Source organism: Culex pipiens, chromosome 3, assembly GCF_016801865.2.
Source record: "Culex pipiens pallens isolate TS chromosome 3, TS_CPP_V2, whole genome shotgun sequence".
In the NCBI taxonomy this organism is placed as follows: Eukaryota; Metazoa; Arthropoda; class Insecta; order Diptera; family Culicidae; genus Culex; species Culex pipiens.
The window spans coordinates 21,448,595-21,469,070 of NC_068939.1; the positions used below are offsets into that span (position 1 = coordinate 21,448,595).

At 36.0% G+C, this 20,476-nt stretch overlaps 1 protein-coding gene across 5 annotated transcripts in view; it reads left to right on the top strand.

Moving 5' to 3' along the window:
• Window positions 1–13,608, top strand: part of LOC120412890 (hypoxia-inducible factor 3-alpha) — a 149,906-nt gene extending 136,298 nt beyond the window's left edge. For all 5 annotated transcript variants that reach the window (XM_039573519.2, XM_052710825.1, XM_039573517.2 and 2 more), the window contains 5 exons: window positions 94–329; window positions 386–578; window positions 5,559–6,756; window positions 6,819–6,970; window positions 12,867–13,608. In XM_039573519.2, coding sequence (XP_039429453.1) covers window positions 94–329; window positions 386–578; window positions 5,559–6,756; window positions 6,819–6,970; window positions 12,867–13,157 — 2,070 coding nt within the window. In that variant the 3' untranslated portion in view covers window positions 13,158–13,608. The remainder of the gene's footprint in view (window positions 1–93; window positions 330–385; window positions 579–5,558; window positions 6,757–6,818; window positions 6,971–12,866) is intronic.
• Window positions 13,609–20,476: the final 6,868 nt, after the last annotated feature.

The following is a 20,476-nucleotide window of genomic DNA, read 5'->3' on the forward strand; positions in this document are numbered from 1 at the left end:
CATCAATCGTGCCGGCACGAATAAAAAAATAAATAAACGACTTTCACCCCAATCTTCCCGCCATGACCTCCACCTCAAATCTTCCACTTTCAGACCGACCTGTACGGGCAGAGTTTGTACGGGATGGTCCACCCGGACGATCTGGCCCTGCTCAAGCAACAGCTAGTGCCAACCAACCTGGTCAACTTGTTCGAGTCAAGCGCGCCCGCCAGTTCCTCGTCGTCTTCACGCACCGCGGAAAGCAACGAGGACCTCCAGAAACGGTCCCGCGACGAGGAGGCGGAAATTGACGAAAAGCTGCGCCAGGACCGGCGGAGGTTTAACCTAAGGTAGGAATTCTTTACCATTTGTGTGATTTATTTTTGACGATGATTTTTGATTTTAGAATCGCTCGAGCCGGACCCCGGTCGGAACCGACGGCGTACGAGATGGTCACCGTCGACGGGTGCTTCAGGAGGGCGGACGCCGCCCCGCGGGGCCTCAAGTCGAGTGGCCCGTCGGGGTTGCAGCTGCTGCGGCGGGGTCGGGGCGGCCGCGAGGACGGAATTTCTCTGCACAGTATCAACGGGAACGACATCGTGAGTATTGTTTGATTGTTTTGAACTTTTTTTTTTTAGCTAATAAGGCCGTTACAAATTGTTTTGAGAAGATTGATTTTTTCCCACAATTTTTCTTTATGAAAATTAAATTTCCAAAATCAACTACATCAAAATTGCAAGTAAAAGATGTTTATGAAGTCGTTTTTGATCGATTTTCAATTCAAAGCCCAAAGTTTATAAATCCCTTCAGCTATTTTCGAAATCGGAAAAAGTTGCTCCGACCCCTTTTCGATTTGCGTGAAACTTTGTCCTAAGGGGTAACTTTTATCTCTGATCACTAATCCGAGGTCCGTTTTTTGATATTTCGTGACGGAGGGGAGGGAGCGGCCGTGGCTGACTGGTTACGGTGTTCGCTTTGTAAGCGAATGGTTCTGGGTTCGATTCCCATCTGCTCCCAACGAGAAAGTTAAGAACACATAAATTTGAAATGATGATGAATATGAACGAAAAATCAAAGTTGCTCGAGGCGGGGTTCGATCCTCCGTCCTTTGGATTGGTAAGCAAAAATGCTATCCACTAGGCCATGACGACTTGGTGAGCGTGGACTGGAATTAGGAATACTGTTACAGAGAGCGAGTTGTGGCGCTATAACCACGGCAAATAGTGTCCAGGGCATTCGTGGAAATACAATGTCCCATCCCAGAGGGTCCCGGAGTACCAAACCTTCTTAGCATGGTGCTCCCAACGAATACAACCAAATCTCGGAGCGTATGGTGGTGTGTCCCCACGCTTCTTCCTCCCCTGTCGATTCAGAATTGTGTTGTTGTTCGAACACTCAGTGCTCAAACTCAACCCAATTACGAGTCATCTCTGCGATACGGCTTTACGCAGTAGGCCTGGCCGGTTTAACACTTGTGATGTTTCAATGCATTCTAATGCAATGGCGCACTACAAATGTTAATAAATGACAAGAAGAGTGCTAGGCGTCATCTAACCTAAGGCACTCTCCAGGATCCCTTCGAAAGATTGGCTGCGCTAGGGTCTGATTAGATAAGATTAGATTAGATTTCGTGACGGAGGGGAGGTATGACTCCTTCCATTTTTGAACATGCGAACATATGTCAAATTAGACGCCCGATTTGATGGCGTATTCAGAATTCCGAAAAAAAGTATTTTTCATAGAAAAAACACTTCAAAGGTTTAAAAATTCTCCCATTTTCCATTACTCAACAGTAAATTTTTTTGGAACATGTCATACTAAGGAAAATTTAATGTACTTTTCAAATAAACATTGACCCAGTAGGGTCATTTTTTCATTGAGAACAATTTTTTTATTTATGATTTCGTGTTTTTTTTTCTAACTTTGCAGAGTATTTTTTTAGAGTGTAGCAATGTTCTACAAAATTGCAAAATAGATAATTACAAAAAAAAATTACCTACCATAAACCGGGACTCTTTGATAGGATTTCAATTTGTTTTTAGAATATTTTCCAACAGGTAAGATTTTTGTCAAGATTATTATTTTTAAAACATGTACTGGGGTAGGCACTCTATGCACTATTTTGGAAAAAAAATTCAATAGTGTTTAAAAAAACAGTTATGTTAAAAAAAATTAGTTTAATTTCCGGGGTGACTTTGATAGTCATAGTTTTTCTTGTTAAAATCATATCGTCAGCTGTGTGCTATCTTGTGACATAGACCATTTTGGTCGAAAATGAGTTAATGATGACGTTTTGCTATACTTAACAAACACTACAAGATGCTTTAACCCGATTTTGGAAACTCGCTTCCGTTTCCCGGATATCGCAATACACACTTGTGACATAGACCAATTTATCATCAAAATGGTTGTGCACACTTGTGACACGTCATACATGTTGTTGGAAAATGTGGAAAAAAAATTCTTGTTTTTCACAAATTTATGTACACACATACTTTCTAAAGGCAATGGAACCTTTTGTTTATAAAAATATACTGATTAAGTCGATTAAACCATTGATTTGAGCTTATTTTAGTTTGTTCTGTGCACACTTGTGACACGTAGTACAATTTTACTTTCGAAACACACTTGTGACACGTGCTTTTCAGATTTTTGATTACATAATTTACTGTATCTTTAAACTGGTGTAACCAAATTAGTTGAAACTTGGAGCGTTTGTTAAGCGATAGTATACGAACCGATTGCTTCAAAAAGTTTGGCTCTACCATTCATAGTTATGAAAATATTTATCATAAAACTTTAAAAATCGATTTTCTCGAAAAGTGCTAAATGGTCGTTGTCACAAGATAGCACACAGCTGACGATATGCTTGCAACGTCGTGTTATTAGTAGGCCTTGCATCTGCTATTTTCGAAACTGACGACCGAGACAAATAATTTTCTATGATGTAGGATACTAACGGCATATTTAGGGAACTCAATATTGATGTTGTGATGAAATAACAAAAAAACATCTTAATTTCAGCGATTTTTGATACTTTTTCAAAATTTTAGCTTAAATAAATTGAATAAAAACTTCACAATTTTTACCGATACAAGATTTTGAAAAACAGTTTCTCTGACTCGTAACAGTTCCCCTAACAAGCTCCAGGATGAATTAGAGAGGTTCATTCAAGTTTTATAAAAACAACCTTCAGATAAGCCGTGCGTCAATCAATTTATTTGTATACATATTTGGAAAAAAAAATAATTCAATCATCGTCGTGGTATTTGAGGTCTTTTATAAGACCCTTGCCTTATAAATCCCGCACCTCCTGGCCATACAGCGATTTTTTCTATTTATTTTTTTGTTCAGATGAAAAAAATATCCGGATAGCGGATAATTATCCGGATATCCGTGGATCCGGATATTATCCGGATCATCTATCCGGATTCGGATATCCGGATAACAAATATATCCGACCAAAACCCTCATCCCTACCAGTAAGAAAAAAGTTATGCTTCTGCTTGAACATCCTCCTACTTTGTAGATGTAAACAAAGTGGGATCATTCGAAAATCACGTTACGCATTCTCTCTATTCACCACCCAGGTTAAAGGTATAGGAAAAACACGTAACAAAAGGGGCCTGAAATTCCGAAAACCTCGAGACGTAATATTTGAACAACCCATTGCACAGCCTTCGAAAGAGTTGTTGATAAGGACTATCATTTAGAGTTACAGACATACAGGGTGACGAACTTCCAGGGTGTAAACCAAGATTTAACTTTGTTGATTGACGTTTTGCCTTCCTCACGTTACTGAGGAAAGGCTATAAAATCACTCGAAAAATGAACTTCTCAATTAGACCTCCTAGACCACCCTTCATGTATACCTATCGACTCAGAATCAAATTCTGAGCAAATGTCTGTGCGGGTGGTTGGATGTTGCCCAAGTAACATTTTTTCCAGGATTTCTACAAGAGCTCCTCAAGATAGCTACAGCATAGCAGTTTGGACCGCGGTAGGATAAAACTCTCTTCAAGTACTCTTCCAAACTCCTGAAGAAGTTTTGAAGAGAATTTTATCCTACCGCGGTCCAAACTGCTATGCTGTAGCTATCTTGAAGAGCTCTTGTAGAAATCCTGGAAAAAATGTTACTTGGGTGATCAAAACAATTGCACTTTATTATCTCGGGACTGGCAGGACCGATTTTGTTCGTTTTGGCGTCATTCGATCCGTCTTGGGGTCCCCTAAGTCACTATTTATAAATGGTGATGTTTAGTTAAGTACTTCAAAAGTTATGCTAAAAAAACGATTTTAACAAAAGTCCGGAAGATTGTAAAAAGGGTGGTTTTTGTAAGAAAACCCGTCATGCTATTCATTTTCAGAAAGGAATTTAAAAGACCTTTCCAACGCGTCCAAGATATTGAAGATCTGACAAATCTATCAAAAGTTATAAGCACTTAAGTGTTAGTTATACGCTTTTTGGAGGCCGGATCTCAGATATGTTGATGAAAACGTTGTCTGGAACTATCATGCGACCTATCGTAGGATGGGTATTCAAAAGAACTTTCTAAAGCGTCCAAAACATTGAAGATCTGACAACCCTATCCAAAGTTATATGCACTTACATTTTGGATGGCAACCTTTAAATATGAGGAAGGCGCCAACCACCTAAGGGTGGATTAAGTAACGTTTTTTAATTTCGTGTCTTCGGCAAAGTTGTAGAGGAGAAAATTTCATGAAACTTTGTCATGTCATGCCAAATTTCTATCGCTTGATCTACACGAGATTTACGCCATTTTCGCCAAAATAGTCGAATAAAGTTTTTTGGTGATAACTCCTAAACTTTTGAACGAAATGATTTTAGAGTCCTACTGTGTTCTGAAGAGTCGTTAGGCTTCATCCATAAAGTACGCCACGCTAAAATCAGCCAAAATTTACCCCCCCTCCCCCCCTTTTTCACGCTTTCCCTAGACTTAAAACACGCAATGTCACACTTGCTCAGACCCCCCCTCCCCCCCCTAGAGCGTGACATACTTTATGGATGACGCCTTACGACATAAAATTACACATTTTTGCCGATGACAGCTAAACGTTTTGAGCCTTTATTGAGGAGATATAACTGTTTTTAAGTGATTTTGAGCCCATTCTCAAGTTGCTATGTTTTCAAAATGGCACATTTTGGCGCAAAATTGAACAATGCAACTAAAAATACATTTTGATGCAGACATAAACTTTGAAAAATATTTGCAACGGCCTTACTAAATTCAAAAATAAAACTTCAAAAATGGTATAGCTGTAGAAATTGTCTAAATTTTATTCCTGACATTTTGTCGCTGTCGTGATAACTTGTCGTATGTCGACTTTAAAAGTTTTGAGTTAAGAACGCCACTTTGTGCCGCTCACAATGCCTCACACCTTTTGACCTTCACAGATCCCGAAAATTCGATATCTATCCGAAAAATCTCCGAGTATTTATTTTCTCGTTTTGTTAGTCGATTTCCACACTCCTGAAGGGAGGGAGTGACAATAGGCTTTGAATAGTTTAAAACCAACTGAATTTTCTACGCGTAACTAACTCTTCCCTTCTTTCCCAGGTTCTGGTGGCGATGGTCCGCGTGATGAAGGTGCCCACAATCTGTGATCGGCTGATCGAGGCTTGCAAGTACGAGTACAAAACGCGCCACCTGATCGACGGGCGGATAGTGCAGTGCGACCATCGCATCTCGGTGGTCGCCGGTTACATGACGAACGAGGTGTCCGGCCTGTCCCCGTTCACGTTCATGCACAAGGACGACGTGCGGTGGGTGATCGTGGCGCTGCGGCAGATGTACGACTACAACCAGCCGAATGGGGAGTCCTGCTACCGGCTGATGACCCGGACGGGGGATTTCATTTATTTGAAGACGCGTGGCTACCTGGAGGTGGATGACAGTACGAAGGTGGTCAAGTCGTTTGTCTGCATCAACACGTTGGTTTCGGACGAGGAGGGTCGCCGGTTGGTGCAGGAGATGAAGCGCAAGTTTTCGGTGATCGTGGACCAGAAGGATCTGCCGGACGAGAGTGACGAACCGGCGGTGGAAAATCAGCAGCAGATCGAGCAAGCCGTCATGAACCTTATTACGAACTTTCATCCGTCGAACGAAGAGGACGAACTGCGAGCGTTGCCACCGGCGGCTTCTCCCGGTGGAAGTTCCGGGCCAACCGGGGATGGATTGGCCATCATCGCTCCGCGACCAAACGCCGTCAAGCTGTCGATCCTGAAGAGCATGCGCGTGGTTACGATCGCGTCCAAAAGGGTGTCCACGTCGTCGTGCTCGGAGACGGACGGTGAGCCGAACAATACAAGTGCCATCACGCAGCGACCTTCGGTGCTCCAGAAGACGGAATCCCGGGTGCCACCGCTGCCCAGCTCGGACCATTACTTCACCCAGCCTTACTCCCCAGCTGGCAGCACGAGCAGCAGCAGCAGCAACAGCAACAGTTCCATCCTGTCACCGGCGTCCGCCGCCGCCCAGCAGAACCTATTCCAGCGGAACAGCCGAAGTCCGTTCGGGGGCAGCATACCGCCACCGTTGTCCCCTCCCGGCGGTTCCGGTGGACCGATGGCCTCTTCGGCGTCGTACGTCCGCGGGGACAACACGGCAAGTGGCCACACGAGGACCGCAAGCGTGCTCAAGCGAACGTACAGCAACAGCAGCATCAGCAGTTCCGAAGGTTCCGAACTTAAACGTCCCAAAGCTAGTCCCTCCGATCTGAGTGCCTGTTTAAGTGAACTGGTCGATCCCGGGGCGGGTGAGCTAGCTCAACCATTGGAAACAATGGACTTAGTTAAATTCGATTATTTTTTTTTTTAGATTTGACCACGCTGCTGCCGGATGCGTTCGACGCCGTGGATCAGTCACTGCTCACGATGGAAAGCACGACGGCCATCATGCGGGGACAGGTGGGCGAGTACGAGGAGCTGCACGGGGCACAGGTGCAGCAGCATCGGCTCGACAAGATTGCGGTTAGTAGTGTAGTAGTTATATAAACCAGAACTTATTTTCGCAAAAAAACGTTGTTTTACGGGCTCAGTCGACGGTGTCAATACCAATTTTTGCGAAAATTGTGTAAGTGCAAAAATGCTTACAAAGCGATATATGCGAGTCTGAATTCAGTCAGTCAAACTGCAGAGTAAAATAAGCGCTTCCCTAACACGGACGGGAACTTCAACTACCTTTGCCTGATATCAGATACGTCGGCAGCTTGAAACCTGAACACGGTGCTAATTATCGATTAGTTTTCGGCGAAAACAAACAAAACTAAATTGCTTGCCAGACTGTCCGGACGTTTCGGTCGCCTCACTGGCTTCATGAAATTAATCCTGATGAAGCCGCTTTCACCGCCCTGTCTTGGTTTTGCAGTAGAAAATTGTTGCGCTGTTTTTTTTTTTGAGTTGTGGTAGTCTTTCTCGCTATGCTCTACAAATTTTAGCTGGGGCAACGGCTCATGAACCTCAAAACCGAACCAGTGAGGTTCCGTTTTTCTTCGATCCATCTCTCGTACATTGGTTATCAATAGAATTATCTCCAGAGCCTACTGCCTTTCCCACGTTGCTAGCTTTTGCCGCGTTGTCGATTTTTCCAGAAAAAAAATATTCCGTGTCAATCTGTTGTGATAAGAGTCAGAAAGCAGCGTCCTTTTGTCGCGGTTGTTTGAAAATTCAAACAAAGGTCCGGGGTTTAACACTGCAGCACTTGTATTTGACACCCGTGTCGCCATTTCAAAGGTATCATTTTCCACACCTTCTTTTTTGGATGTTTCCAGAGCGGGTGTTTTGACGTTGTTTTGACCATGCAAACAGTGAGGTATTTGAAGTCCTCGTCCGTGTTAAGGAAGTACTTTTCCAGTGGTAAATGTTATGCATTCTAGATGCGTTACGTCGATGTAAGAAAAGTGCAATTTTTGTTGGGACATTTCATTGGAAATTGCTTACAAAATGTATTTGCCTCGATTTTTTTCGCTATAGCAAAAAAAACAAAATAAGATTGTTGACACTCCATTTAAAAACAAATGACAACAAAGGTCAATTATATATTATTTACGATTCAGAGTAGATTTTTGACGGATTGCCGTGGATCATAACAGTTTAAAAGCAAAATGTTTCATGTAAAAAAAAAAACAAGGAACTAATTGTTAGCACTCTTATTGACAGTAAATATTGACAATAAATAACAGGAAGGGCTCATTTTGTCCAATTTTCTCACTTTATGTTTTGCCTTCCTCACCTTACTGAGGAAAGGTTATAAAATCACTCGAAAATTGAACTTCTTAATTTGACGTCCTAGACCCACCTTCACGTATGCATATCGACTCAGAATCATGTTCTGAGCAAATGTCTGTCTGGATGTATGTAGGTGGGTGGACAAAAAATTGTCACTCGATTATCTCCGGATTGACTTTACGGATTTTGTTCGTTTTGGGGTCCCATAAGTCCGTATTCAAAATCAGCAGGTTTAGTTAAGTACTTTAAAAGTTATGCAAAAAAAACGATCTTGACTTCACTTCAGAAGATTGGAAAAAGGGTTGTTTTTGTAAGAAAACTCGTCTTGTTATACATTTTTAGAGATGTATTAAAAAGACCTTTCCAACGAGCCCAAAACATTGTAGATCTGACAACCCTATAAAAAGTTATTAGCACTTAAGTGTTATTTATACACTTTTGGAGGCCGGATTTCAGATATTGTGATAGAAATATTGTCCGAATCTTCCATGCGAACTATCGTTGGATAGGTTTTTTTTTATCAGACCTAACAGATGAATCAGAAAGATTGAATGTCTAAAAACCCGATCGAAAGAGTTTGGAAAAAATTGATTTGTTAAACATGTTAAGAGGAAATGTTGCTATTTTGACTGAATGTGTTTGGGTCATTCCAGGTCAACTGGGTACACTTTTGGACTCGACCTTCACCGATTTGGACCAAACCTGGAGGGAACGTTCATCTATTGATAGTTAACAGAAATCCCAAATTTGTTCCTGATTGGACCATCCCTCTATTTTTGGCACAGCCCTCTTTTTTGACGATTTTTTAAAAAACTTTTTCTTTTTTTTGACGATTTTCTAAAAAACTTTTTTTTCTTTTTTATCAAAGCTGAAACTATTTGAGCAAAAGACTTTCTTCAGATTGCATTTTATAGAAAATTGTCCAAGAAATTCGATAAAAATTTGAACCCTTAAATGCCTCCTCATATTTTATTTTAACGTTTTAAGTTTTAAATTTCAGTTTCGACCAATTCCTTATATTTTTTATTTTTTAATTTTATTACCATCGTGTTCCTCGGACAATTTTTCATAGCAATCAATGTAAACCTCAGATTCCCAAAAAAGTGTCCACGTGGTTTAGGGTTTGTGAAATTTCACGATTTCGCGGACAGCGTGAAATCCGTGAAATTTTGCTTTTTCCGTGAAATCCCGTGAAATTGTATGTTTGTGTAAAACTGTAACGATATTTCTCAAAATAATTTATCAAAAGGAATGAAAATAATTTTAAGTGGTTTAATTACTAATATAGGGTTAGTGATTTTTGACGATTTCGTGTATTCCGATCAGACGGTAATAACTAAATTCATGCCATTTCAATAACAAATACTGTTAAAATAACAGAAAGTGTTATGGAACCTTCCTGAAAAATCAATTTTTGCATAAAGGTTTAATAACAGTTTATTTTATCATAACAAAATTTGTTATTGGACTGATATTGGATGAACGCCAAAGCAACTTTGGAATTACATTTTTTGTTATGGAAGAATACCTCCAACTGTTATTGGGATGATCGGATTAGTTGTTAAAATAAAAAAAAAAATTATAACAAAGATTTGTTCGAAGAATAACTGAAAAAAATATTAGTCTGTTATTACAATAACAAAAAAAATCATAGCGACGAAAAACAAATCTTGTTATAAATGACATAAAATGTTATTGGCCTAGTATTTTTAAATATCAAAAATGTTATTCCCAAGTTATTTCCGTCTGCTTGGGTACGGCTTATTCTTCTTCGTGAAATTTATCAATTTTCTCAAATATTAAAAAAAAACAAAATAATAAATATTTGATTCATAAACACTATTTAAGTAAATTTTGTCATCTTTCAATTGAAAAGCATGACATGAACCATTTGAAGAATTGCATTTTTTCAGTTTTTTTGGAAATTACTTAAATTAAGTAATAATTTCATTCGTTGTAATACACATTTTGCTGCTATTTTATTTGAAAGGTAATGTTTCAATAGAAATTCAAATAATCCAGCTTTGTTTGATGTAAATTAAAATGAGGAGTTTTTTTATTTGTCAAATTTTCTTTTAAAAACATTTCAGATTTTTTTTAGAGTCCTGTTTAATTTTAAAAATATTTGATTATTTGGGTGGATGATTCCCGGGAAAGATAAAATACTCTTTTTTTGTTTTCTGTGCTCATTTTGGATAAGAAATTTCGATTTCGTTACAGATCATATTATTTTTGCTATTGATTTTAAATTTAGTTTTTGATAAGTGAGTTAAAAACTGTAAAAAATATTTTTAATGGGCTAACTGTCACAGAAAATTCAAATATTTTTTCTTATTTTGGCCGAACAAGATTGACTTTTTATCTTTACTAGTCGAATATTTATATAAAAAAGCAGTTCAGTTAATGAGAAAACGCATATCCTACATTTTGTTTCAAAAAATATAAAGTGCTCTTCCGTAAACCAGGTGGATTTTTTTTTTTTTTTGAAAATAAGGAGACTTTTGTTTTTTTTTGTCACGTTCAAATTGAGGCAAGTTTTTTTAAGTTTATCTAAGAATAATATAAAATGAAGCATAACAAGTAGTTTCTGAGATTTAAACATATGATTTCAGAGTTATTTTTCACGTTCCGCGAAATTTGCGTGAAATTTGGTGTATTGAAATTGAGGTCCCCGTGAAATTTAAAATTTTCAAGTGTGAAAAATCACTTAGCCTAGTTATAACTTTTTTAAAAAATACAAAAAAAAATCACAAATCCACGTATTTTTGAAAAAAAAAACTCAGAATTTTAGTTTTTAACAATATGAGTATCAAACGTTCGTGATTTTTCATACATTTCGAACGTTAAAACAAATTTTTTTCAAAATTCTAAAATTTTCACAAAACTACGTAATTTTGAAAAAAATACTCAAAAATTCATTTTTCCGCAAAACGGGTACCAAATGATCGGGTTTTTTTAATCATTTCGAATATAATAATAACATTTTTTGAAAATACTGAAAAAATCACAAAACTAAGTTTTTCCGAAAAAATACTCAGTTTTTACAGTTTCAGTTTTTTTCTATACACCCAGAACTGGGCATCGGCATACGAGAGGATAAAGAGCACGATTCGGTAGTAAAATGGTACTGTGTGCGGACGGAGAGGATAAATCCCGAAATTACCGAGAGTACTTTACTCATGGTTCATTTTCCAAAAAAGTTCATCTATCAAAAAAAAGTACCGGTACCGAGACTCGAACCCAAGACCTTCGGCATATTGAACCGTGCCTTTGCCGTATGGGCCACCATGATTCGGTGACTAAGTGGCGGTCGTTTGTCCATATAAGCCACCCATAGGATGAACTGTTCCAATGAACGAATGAACACGCGAGAGGACTATACTCTCGCAAAATAGCACTTTCCTCACGTTTCTTTTCGTGAGGACTATCCCCTCGTTCTTTTACTTTGGGTGTATGGGATTCAAATGATTGAGATTTTTTCATACATTTTGAATTTATTATCATTTTTTTGAAAATTCTAAAAAAAATCACAAAACTACACTCAAATTTTCACAAAACCACGTATTTTTGAAAAAATGCTCAAAAGTACTTAGCTTTGTTAAAATTTTGAGTATTTTCAAAAAAAATTGTTTTTTTCATTCCAAATGTATTGTCCAGATCATTTGATACCCATATTGCAAAAAACTGATATTTTGAGTATTTTTTTCTCGAAAATGCGTACTTTTGTGAAAATGTTGAGTATTTTCAACAAATCTTGTTATTACACTTGAAATGTATGAAAAATCCGAATCATTTAATGGCAATATTGCAAAAAAAAAAAAACTGAAATTTTGAGTATTTTTCAAACATACGTAGTTTTGGGAAAATTTTGAGTATTTTCATAAAATGTTTTTATTACATTCCAAATGTATAAAAAAGTCCCGATTATTAGATACCCATATTGCAAAAAAAAATAAAATTTAGAGTATATTGTTTTTCGAAAATACGTTGTGTTGTCATTTTTTAATGTTTTCAAAAAAAAAATTTATGACTTTTGTAATGTATGACAAAAACACAATCATTTGATACCAATGTTGCTATAACAAATATTTTGAGGTTTTTAAGAGTGAAAATTGCATTTTCAAAAAACAGGAAAAGGCTCATACAAAGTTTGAGCCAAATCAAAGTATACAGACAATAAAAAAGGTCATAATCGGCCAATTCTGTGGAGAATCGGGTCCATTCAAAAAGGCTTCTTAAATATTCAAAAATCTGTTTTTTGAGAATAGATTTTCTAAACTTTTTGGTGTTTCGGACAAGTTGTAGATATTGTTTAGGACTAAACTAAAAAAAATATTTGATTTTTTCATAAATTCGACTATTTAACATTAAAAATTGCGCCAAAAAAAACGATTTTTTTAAAAAACCTTATTCGGACAGAAAAAACGAATCTTTTGAGCTTTGGCACAAGTTGGTAAAAATACATCGGGCAGTGTTGCCAATTTAACGGAAAAATCTTATTTTTTGAAATCGTGATAAAAAGTCAAAAAATTATATGTACAACATTTTATATCGTTCCTCGATGTTAAAAATGTGACCACCCTGTAGAAGTCATGACCATCTCTGATTCAAACCCCTTTTTTTCTTCCCCCTTTCTCAGGAGGAACAACAAGAGCACCGCGAAATGCTACAGTCAATTCAGCAAGAGTTCACCCTGCAAATCCAGTCGAACGGTGGTGGCGGCGGCGCAGCCGGAGGATTAGCTGTGGCCGCCGCTGGTGGCAATGTTGGCGCGCTCCGTCGCATCGATCCGGTCATAATGCGGCCCGAAGGCCCCACGGTGGACGTTCCCGCGGCAGTGGCAGTAACCACATCGGTCATTACGCCCAACAGCAACAGCACGAGCAGCTCGCACTTTTACCACCGGGGTGCGGATTTAAGTCCGAGGTAGTAACTAGTCCGAGGCTCAGGTTTGGATGCGAGTTTTGCGAGCTTATTTTTTGGGTTTTTATTCTGATGGGAGAGGGGAAGAGCAACGCAGAGAATAAACCGGAGGCAAACCCTAACAAATACAAAGATTATACAAAACTGTTTGAGAGGATAACACTAACTACATGTAGTTAAGATTTGGTGTAAGAGTAGGGCGAAAAGAAATAGAAAAAAATTAAACAAGGAAAACCGTGCGTGATATGAGTTTTTTCACATTGAAATTGATAGTATTGTTCCCATCCACAAAATTTTCCGAAACTAGAACAGATTGACTTTATTGACTACTTTGTAAAATGTGTATATTGTAAACTAGACGTAATGTGATTTGTATAAAAGAGACAAATTTATAACTGTGTGCGGAAAACGATATCGAGTGTGCGCGAAGGGACTAAACAAATAAAAAAAAAACAAAATTACAAATGGTACTGTAAGTGTAAGGTTTGTTAATAGTTTTTAAAACTGTTTTATTCAAATTCAGATTTTTATGTTCTTTGAAGGCAACTTAGCTTTAACAAAAAAAACTGATACCAACTCAAAATACACACAAACACTAAGACACCCAAGTTGTTTAACAATTTAATCTGTACATATACAAGTAAATCTGCAAAAGTTTATTTCATTACAATCGAACCACAATTTATGCAGTTGAAGCTATCTAACCTTATCAACTAGGAAAATTTACACAGCATGTGCAAACGAACGTAGGAACAGAAACAAACAGAATAGTGAAAAGAGAAATTGATACCAACCCGGATTAGCGAAATGAAATGAAAATGTTGCTGTTGTTTCCTAGTTACTAACTGTTACTTTATAAATAACGAACAATGAACCATAATTCCGCTTGACGTACACAAACAAACAAAACACACATTTTTAATAACAACAACAAACAACTTGTCTGTAATGTTTACCCCCCGTTTAGCGTGTAAGAGATCAGCAGCAGCAGAGCAAACCAACCAAAACTCAAATGAAATGCACATGGTGTAACACTAAAATAGCTAGAATGAAGTCAGCGCGAGAGGTTGAAAATCAAAAAAAAAAATAAGAAGAAGAAGAAGAAGAAAACATTCGATATGTGGCATGTGAAAATGAAATAAAATGAAAAATAAGTAAATTAAAAAAGGAAAGTTTTATTTACTGGAGAGAAATTCCGCTTCACTTATACCAACGGGAAGATTAAGTCTCGGATTAGTTTTCAAAAAGCCGTAAGAGCAAAGTCCTTTTTACATCGGTATTCGACCAATTTATGAAAAATTAATATCAAAAATGCTCGAGATTGTTCATCTACACGTCCTTCAAGTGCCCCTAACTAAAAATAAATGATTTTTTGTCTCATTTTCGAGAAAAACGAAAATTAGTGTAAGAGGTCACGGCGGCTCTTACGGCTTTTTGAAATCTCACCCGAGAAGTGGTCACCCAAATGAAAGCGCTTCCCTATCACGGATGTGAACTTCAAGTACCCTGATAAAAATATTACTAATAGATATAGATCAAAATGCCCCACGGTGGGTAAGAAGGGGATTATTATGCAACTTGCATGCACCTCGGAAATTCCTCCTGAAGGTTGTTGGGGAGACTATTCTGAGTCAGAAAAATCGATTTCCAAAATATTCTGTCGGTGAAAACTGATTTTATCTCGATTTGAAGTTAAAAAACCCTAATATTTCACCTAAAACCTCAAAAATACGACTAAAATCTCGGTCTAACTCCGGACAAAGATGTAAATTTTCATCAAAATATCAATTCTTAGTTCCCAAAATATATTCCTGACATAGCACACCTTAAATCGGCCCATTACTTGAGTCCCAGCGTCTTGAGAAGGTGTAAAATAGTGTTTTTTCTTTAAAAATATTTTCAAATTGCTCTGGTAAATAAACTGTCATGTCTGAATTCCAAAACTAATGTTGTAGCATTGTTGCAAACAAAATGAAGAACAATTTTGCAGAAAAAAGAATGAAATTTTATCCATTTTCAGTAAAGTTATGTCCATTTTAGTGGGAAAATTGTTGCCAATTTTCAAAATTCTTCGATATTTGACTCATTCCTGTTATTAACAGCTACTGAGCAGTTCTCTAGGATTTCGGTCATTCGATTTTTTTTGTATTTTTTAATCCGACTGAAACTTTTTTGGTGCCTTCGGTATGCCCAAAGAAGCCATTTTGCATCATTAGTTTGTCCATATAATTTTCCATACAAATTTGGAAGCTGTCCATACAAAAATGATGTTTGAAAATTCAAAAATCTGTATCTTTTGAAGGAATTTTTTGATCGATTTGGTGTCTTCGGCAAAGTTGTAGGTATGGATACGGACTACACTAGAAAAAAATAATACACGGTAAAAAAAATTTGGTGATTTTTTTATTTAACTTTTTGTCACTAAAACTTGATTTACAAAAAAACACTATTTTTATTTTTTTTTATTTTTTGATATGTTTTAGAGGACATAAAATGCCAACTTTTCAGAAATTTCCAGGTTGTGCAAAAAATCATTGACCGAGTTATGAATTTTTTAATCAATACTGATTTTTTCAAAAAATCGAAATTTTGGTCGTAAAAATTTTTCAACTTCATTTTTCGATGTAAAATTAAATTTGCAATCAAAAAGTACTTAAGTGAAATTTTGATAAAGTGCACCGTTTTCAAGTTATAGCCATATTTAAGTGACTTTTTTGAAAATAGTCGCAGTTTTTCATTTTTTAAAATTAGTGCACATGTTTGCCCAGTTTTGAAAAAAATATTTTTGAAAAGCTGAGAAAATTCTCTATATTTTGCTTATTCGGACTTTGTTGATACGACCTTTAGTTGCTGAGATATTGCAATGCAAAGGTTTAAAAACAGGAAAATTGATGATTTCTAAGTCTCATCCAAACAACCCACCATTTTCTATCGTCAATATCTTAGCAACTAATGGTCCGATTTTCAATGTTAATATATGAAACATTTGTGAAATTTTCCGATCTTTTCGAAAAAAATATTTTCAAAATTTTCAAATCAAGACTAACATTTCAAAAAGGCCAAACATTCAATATTACGAGTTGCTCAATAACGATATAAATGTTAGCGTGCATTTTTCAAATTTATTAAACACAATTAATGTTCAGATAAATAATGTTTCTACATGTTTCTCAAGAACTGCTAATGTAAATGCAAAATGTTCGAAAAACATAGTTTCTAAATGTTTTTAAGCAGTTTTTATGGTCTTTTTCATGCCAGCAAATGCAAAACAATCGAGATGAACTATCTTCTTACATAATTAACAGAACTTTTTATGTTGAAAACAATGCCTATTTGTTTTGAAAGTACTGCTACACAGCAAAAAAAAAAGTTGAATTTTGGAATGTTAAAAATTTGGTAGGTTGAATATTACCTCCTTTTTGAGTGTTATTACCTAAAAAATTTTTAATCATAGATATCTCGGCAACTAATGGTCCGATGTTCAACTTTAATAAATAAAACATTCGTGAAATTGTCTGATTTGATTTTCAGATTTCTGAAACATTTTAAAGTGGCATTAAATTGAAAATTGTGTTTGAAGGAATGTAATGTTTAGTGACAAAAAGTGATTTGAATAATTATAAAAAATATAAATTCCATGCATAATTTTTTTCAGTGTAATCCCCATCCATACCGACAACTTCGTTTATGATACCAAATCGATCAAATTCCTTCGAAAAATACAGTCTTTTGACATTTTATAAATCATTTTTGCATTAGACAGCTGTCAAATTTGTATGGAAATTAGATGGGTTAACTGATGATGCAAAATGGCTTTTCTGGGGTGAAAAAAAAATCCAAGCCATAGTTTTAACATTTCAATGCAAAAATTGCAGGAAAAATTGCTGTTTTCTTTGCTCCTCACAACTTCAAAGAATTTAAAATACCAGAATTTTCTCTATTATTTCTCAAAATTAACAACACAAAATGCTCATCCTCAATCACGATTTATTTCTTCTTTTGCTTCTCGCAATGAATTCAGATGACTGTTTGTTTGTAAGTTTTTATTTTTTATTTGCATTTTGCAAGGATGTTTGGCGAACCTAACATTGAGGGGTTCGATCTTGCCTGCCTGCAGAAAGAATGCTGAGCTAGCTGCTTCTTGGTGTGGATGTATGGTTTCTAGGTGTGTGTTAGATGCGGTTTGCTTACAGATTTTCTTCTTTTTTTATTTGAATGTGTTATACTTTTTTTCTGAACTTGTGACTAGAGAAAAGACTTGGTTTTGTGTGTTGTTATGTGTTTCTGTTATAATTGCGTTCAGAATGGTCTTTTCATTGCAATGTTTGCGTTTAATATTGCAAATATTGTTAGACTTTCTTCATTATTGTTTTTAGTTTTAGTTTTGTATGCAACCGATAAAATCTTTTCAAACAACAGTTTATTTTTTTAAGTAGGTCTTGTCGTCACTTTTCTTATAATGTCGTTCGAAAATGCTTGCTTATTGTGTGTAGTTTCAATTGTTTCCTTTTAGTTTTGTGAATCAGCTCTCGAATAACGACTTTTGAAGATTATTATGATGATAACATTTTGTCTTTATTTTGGGTTTCTCTTTCTATAATATTATGAAATATTTATGATTTAACTATATATGTCTCCGTTCGCACACCCTTTCTACACTTTCTCGTATCGTTTTTGCTTCCCGCTCATCACACTCAAACATTCACGAAATAATGTCCAGTAACTAGCAACGAAGAAAACGAAAATCATACTGATAATAAGCTTATTATAAATCTCCCCCAACTTGTTTTGATGATGTTACAAACTAAATAATTGCAAAAAATACTAACTTTTTATCAGCAATTTTAAATACCTGAAAAACAAAAAGCATTTTCTTCCAGCAATGGAAAACACTTTAGGCAACTTTGTCAACCACTTCTCTTTTATTTTGAATGTTTCCATTTGTGTTGTTGCTTTGTTAGCTTCTGCAGATCCTCAACCCATGCCTGTCATAAAAATATACGATTTTGCTTCTGCTTTACAAATTTAATCTAGTATTTACAAGAAATCTCTACTCTTACATTCAGCTACATGTTAATGTTTTATTTTCATGTTAGATGTTTGTTTTGTATATACTGCTTGTTACAATGTATTGTTTTTATTCAGTTTTTTTTGTTAGACTGCAAACTTATGTAAACGATGAGCCTTTGTTCGGTTTTTGTTTGTTAACTTGTACCGAAAATGATAGCGAATCATTTTGTAAGTCAACGTTTGTTCAGGAGCTGAAAGCAGAATCAAGGTAGCCGCCGCGGCCGCACTGTTTGATCTAAAGTAGTTTGATCCCCCTCGGTTGCTATAGGAACGTAGTAGGCTACGCCAGTAATGTTGCTCTCAGTTTGCTTTTAATATTGGCTGATGCACGAAGTGATTTTTGTTAAACCTTTTTTCGGCACCCTCAGCAAACGTCAAAGCATGCATGATTGCTGACGGGTCTTTTCCGAGAGAGATCCGGCAGTAATTTGTACTGATTTGACGTTTGCTGAGGGTGCCGAAAAGTTGGGTTATGTTACTGCTTGCAAAAGACAATTGAGTGGGCTGCTGTGATCATTTGTGTTTTTCTGGTGTAAAATTTAAACGGCAATTGTAGCGGAAAATTGTAATACTTTGAGTAGTAACAAAAAGAGTATTTGAGCAACTCTCTACGAAATCGGCCGATTTCGACCATTTTTATTTTTTGTATTTTTTTATTTGACTCAAACTTTGTGGGGGCCTTCCCTATGACCAAATAAGCTATTTTGCGTCATTGGTTCACCCATACAAGTCTCCATACAATTTTGGCTGCTGTCCATACAAAAATGGTATGTAAATATTCAAACAGCTGTAACTTTTGAGTGAATTTTCTGATCAATTTGGTGTCTTCGGCAAAGTTGTAGGTATTGTTGAGGACTTTTGAGAAAAAAATAGGTACACGGAAAAAAAAAATTGCAGATTTTTTTATCAACTTTTTTTTCACTAAAACTCAATTTCCCAAAATACGTATTTTTTGATTTTCGAGATTTTTTGATATGTTTTAGGGGACAAAAATCCGCAACTTTTGAGCCATAGAGAAACATGGTCAAAAAATCTGCCGCCGAGTTATGATTTTTTGAAAAAATAGTGATTTTTGTAAAAAATCGAAGTTTCATGCAAAAACAAGTTTGACATAATTTTTTAATGCAAAATTGAATTTGCAATCGAAAAGTACTGTACAGATTTTTTGATTAAGGGCTCCGTTTTCAACATATAGCCACCGAAAGTTTGATTTTAGCGAAATATTTGCAGTTATTCAATTTTTAAAAATAGTGACCATGAGTGACCATTTCTATAAATATTTTTTTTGAAAAGTTCAGAAAATGTGCTATAAAATTGTCTAAGAGACATTGTAGATTGGACCTCGGGTTGCTGAGATACAGCCGCTTTAAGAAAAAGAAACACGAAAATTGAAGTTTTCTAAGTCTCACCCAAACAGCCCACCATTTTCTAATGACGATATCTCAGCAATTAATCGTCCGATTTTCAATGTTAATACATGAAACATTCGTGAAATTTTCCGATCTTTTCGAAAAAAATATTTTGAAAATTTTTAAATCTAGACTAGCATTTTAAATAGGCGTTATATTCAATATTTGGCCCTTTTAAAATGTTAGTCTTGATTTAAAAAATTTCAAAATATTTTTTTCGAAAAGATCGGAAAATTTCACGAATGTTTCATGTATTAACATTGAAAATCGGACGATTAATTGCTGAGATATCGTCATTAGAAAATGGTGGGCTGTTTGGGTGAGACTTAGAAAACTTCAATTTTCGTGTTTCTTTTTCTTTAAGCCGCTGTATCTCAGCAACCCGAGGTCCAATCTACAATGTCTCTTAGACAATTTTATAGCACATTTTCTGAACTTTTCAAAAAAAATATTTATAGAAATGGTCACTCATGGTCACTATTTTTAAAAATTGAATAACTGCAAATATTTCGCTAAAATCAAACTTTCGGTGGCTATATGTTGAAAACGGAGCCCTTAATCAAAAAATCTGTGCAGTACTTTTCGATTGCAAATTCAATTTTGCATTAAAAAATAATGTCAAACTTGTTTTTGCATGAAACTTCGATTTTTTCCAAAAATCACTATTTTTTTCAAAAAATCATAACTCGGCGGCAGATTTTTTGACCATGTTTCTCTATGGCTCAAAAGTTGCGGATTTTTGTCCCCTAAAACATATCAAAAAATCTCGAAAATCAAAAAATACCTTTTTTTGGGAAATTGAGTTTTAGTGAAAAAAAAGTTGATAAAAAAATCTGCAAATTTTTTT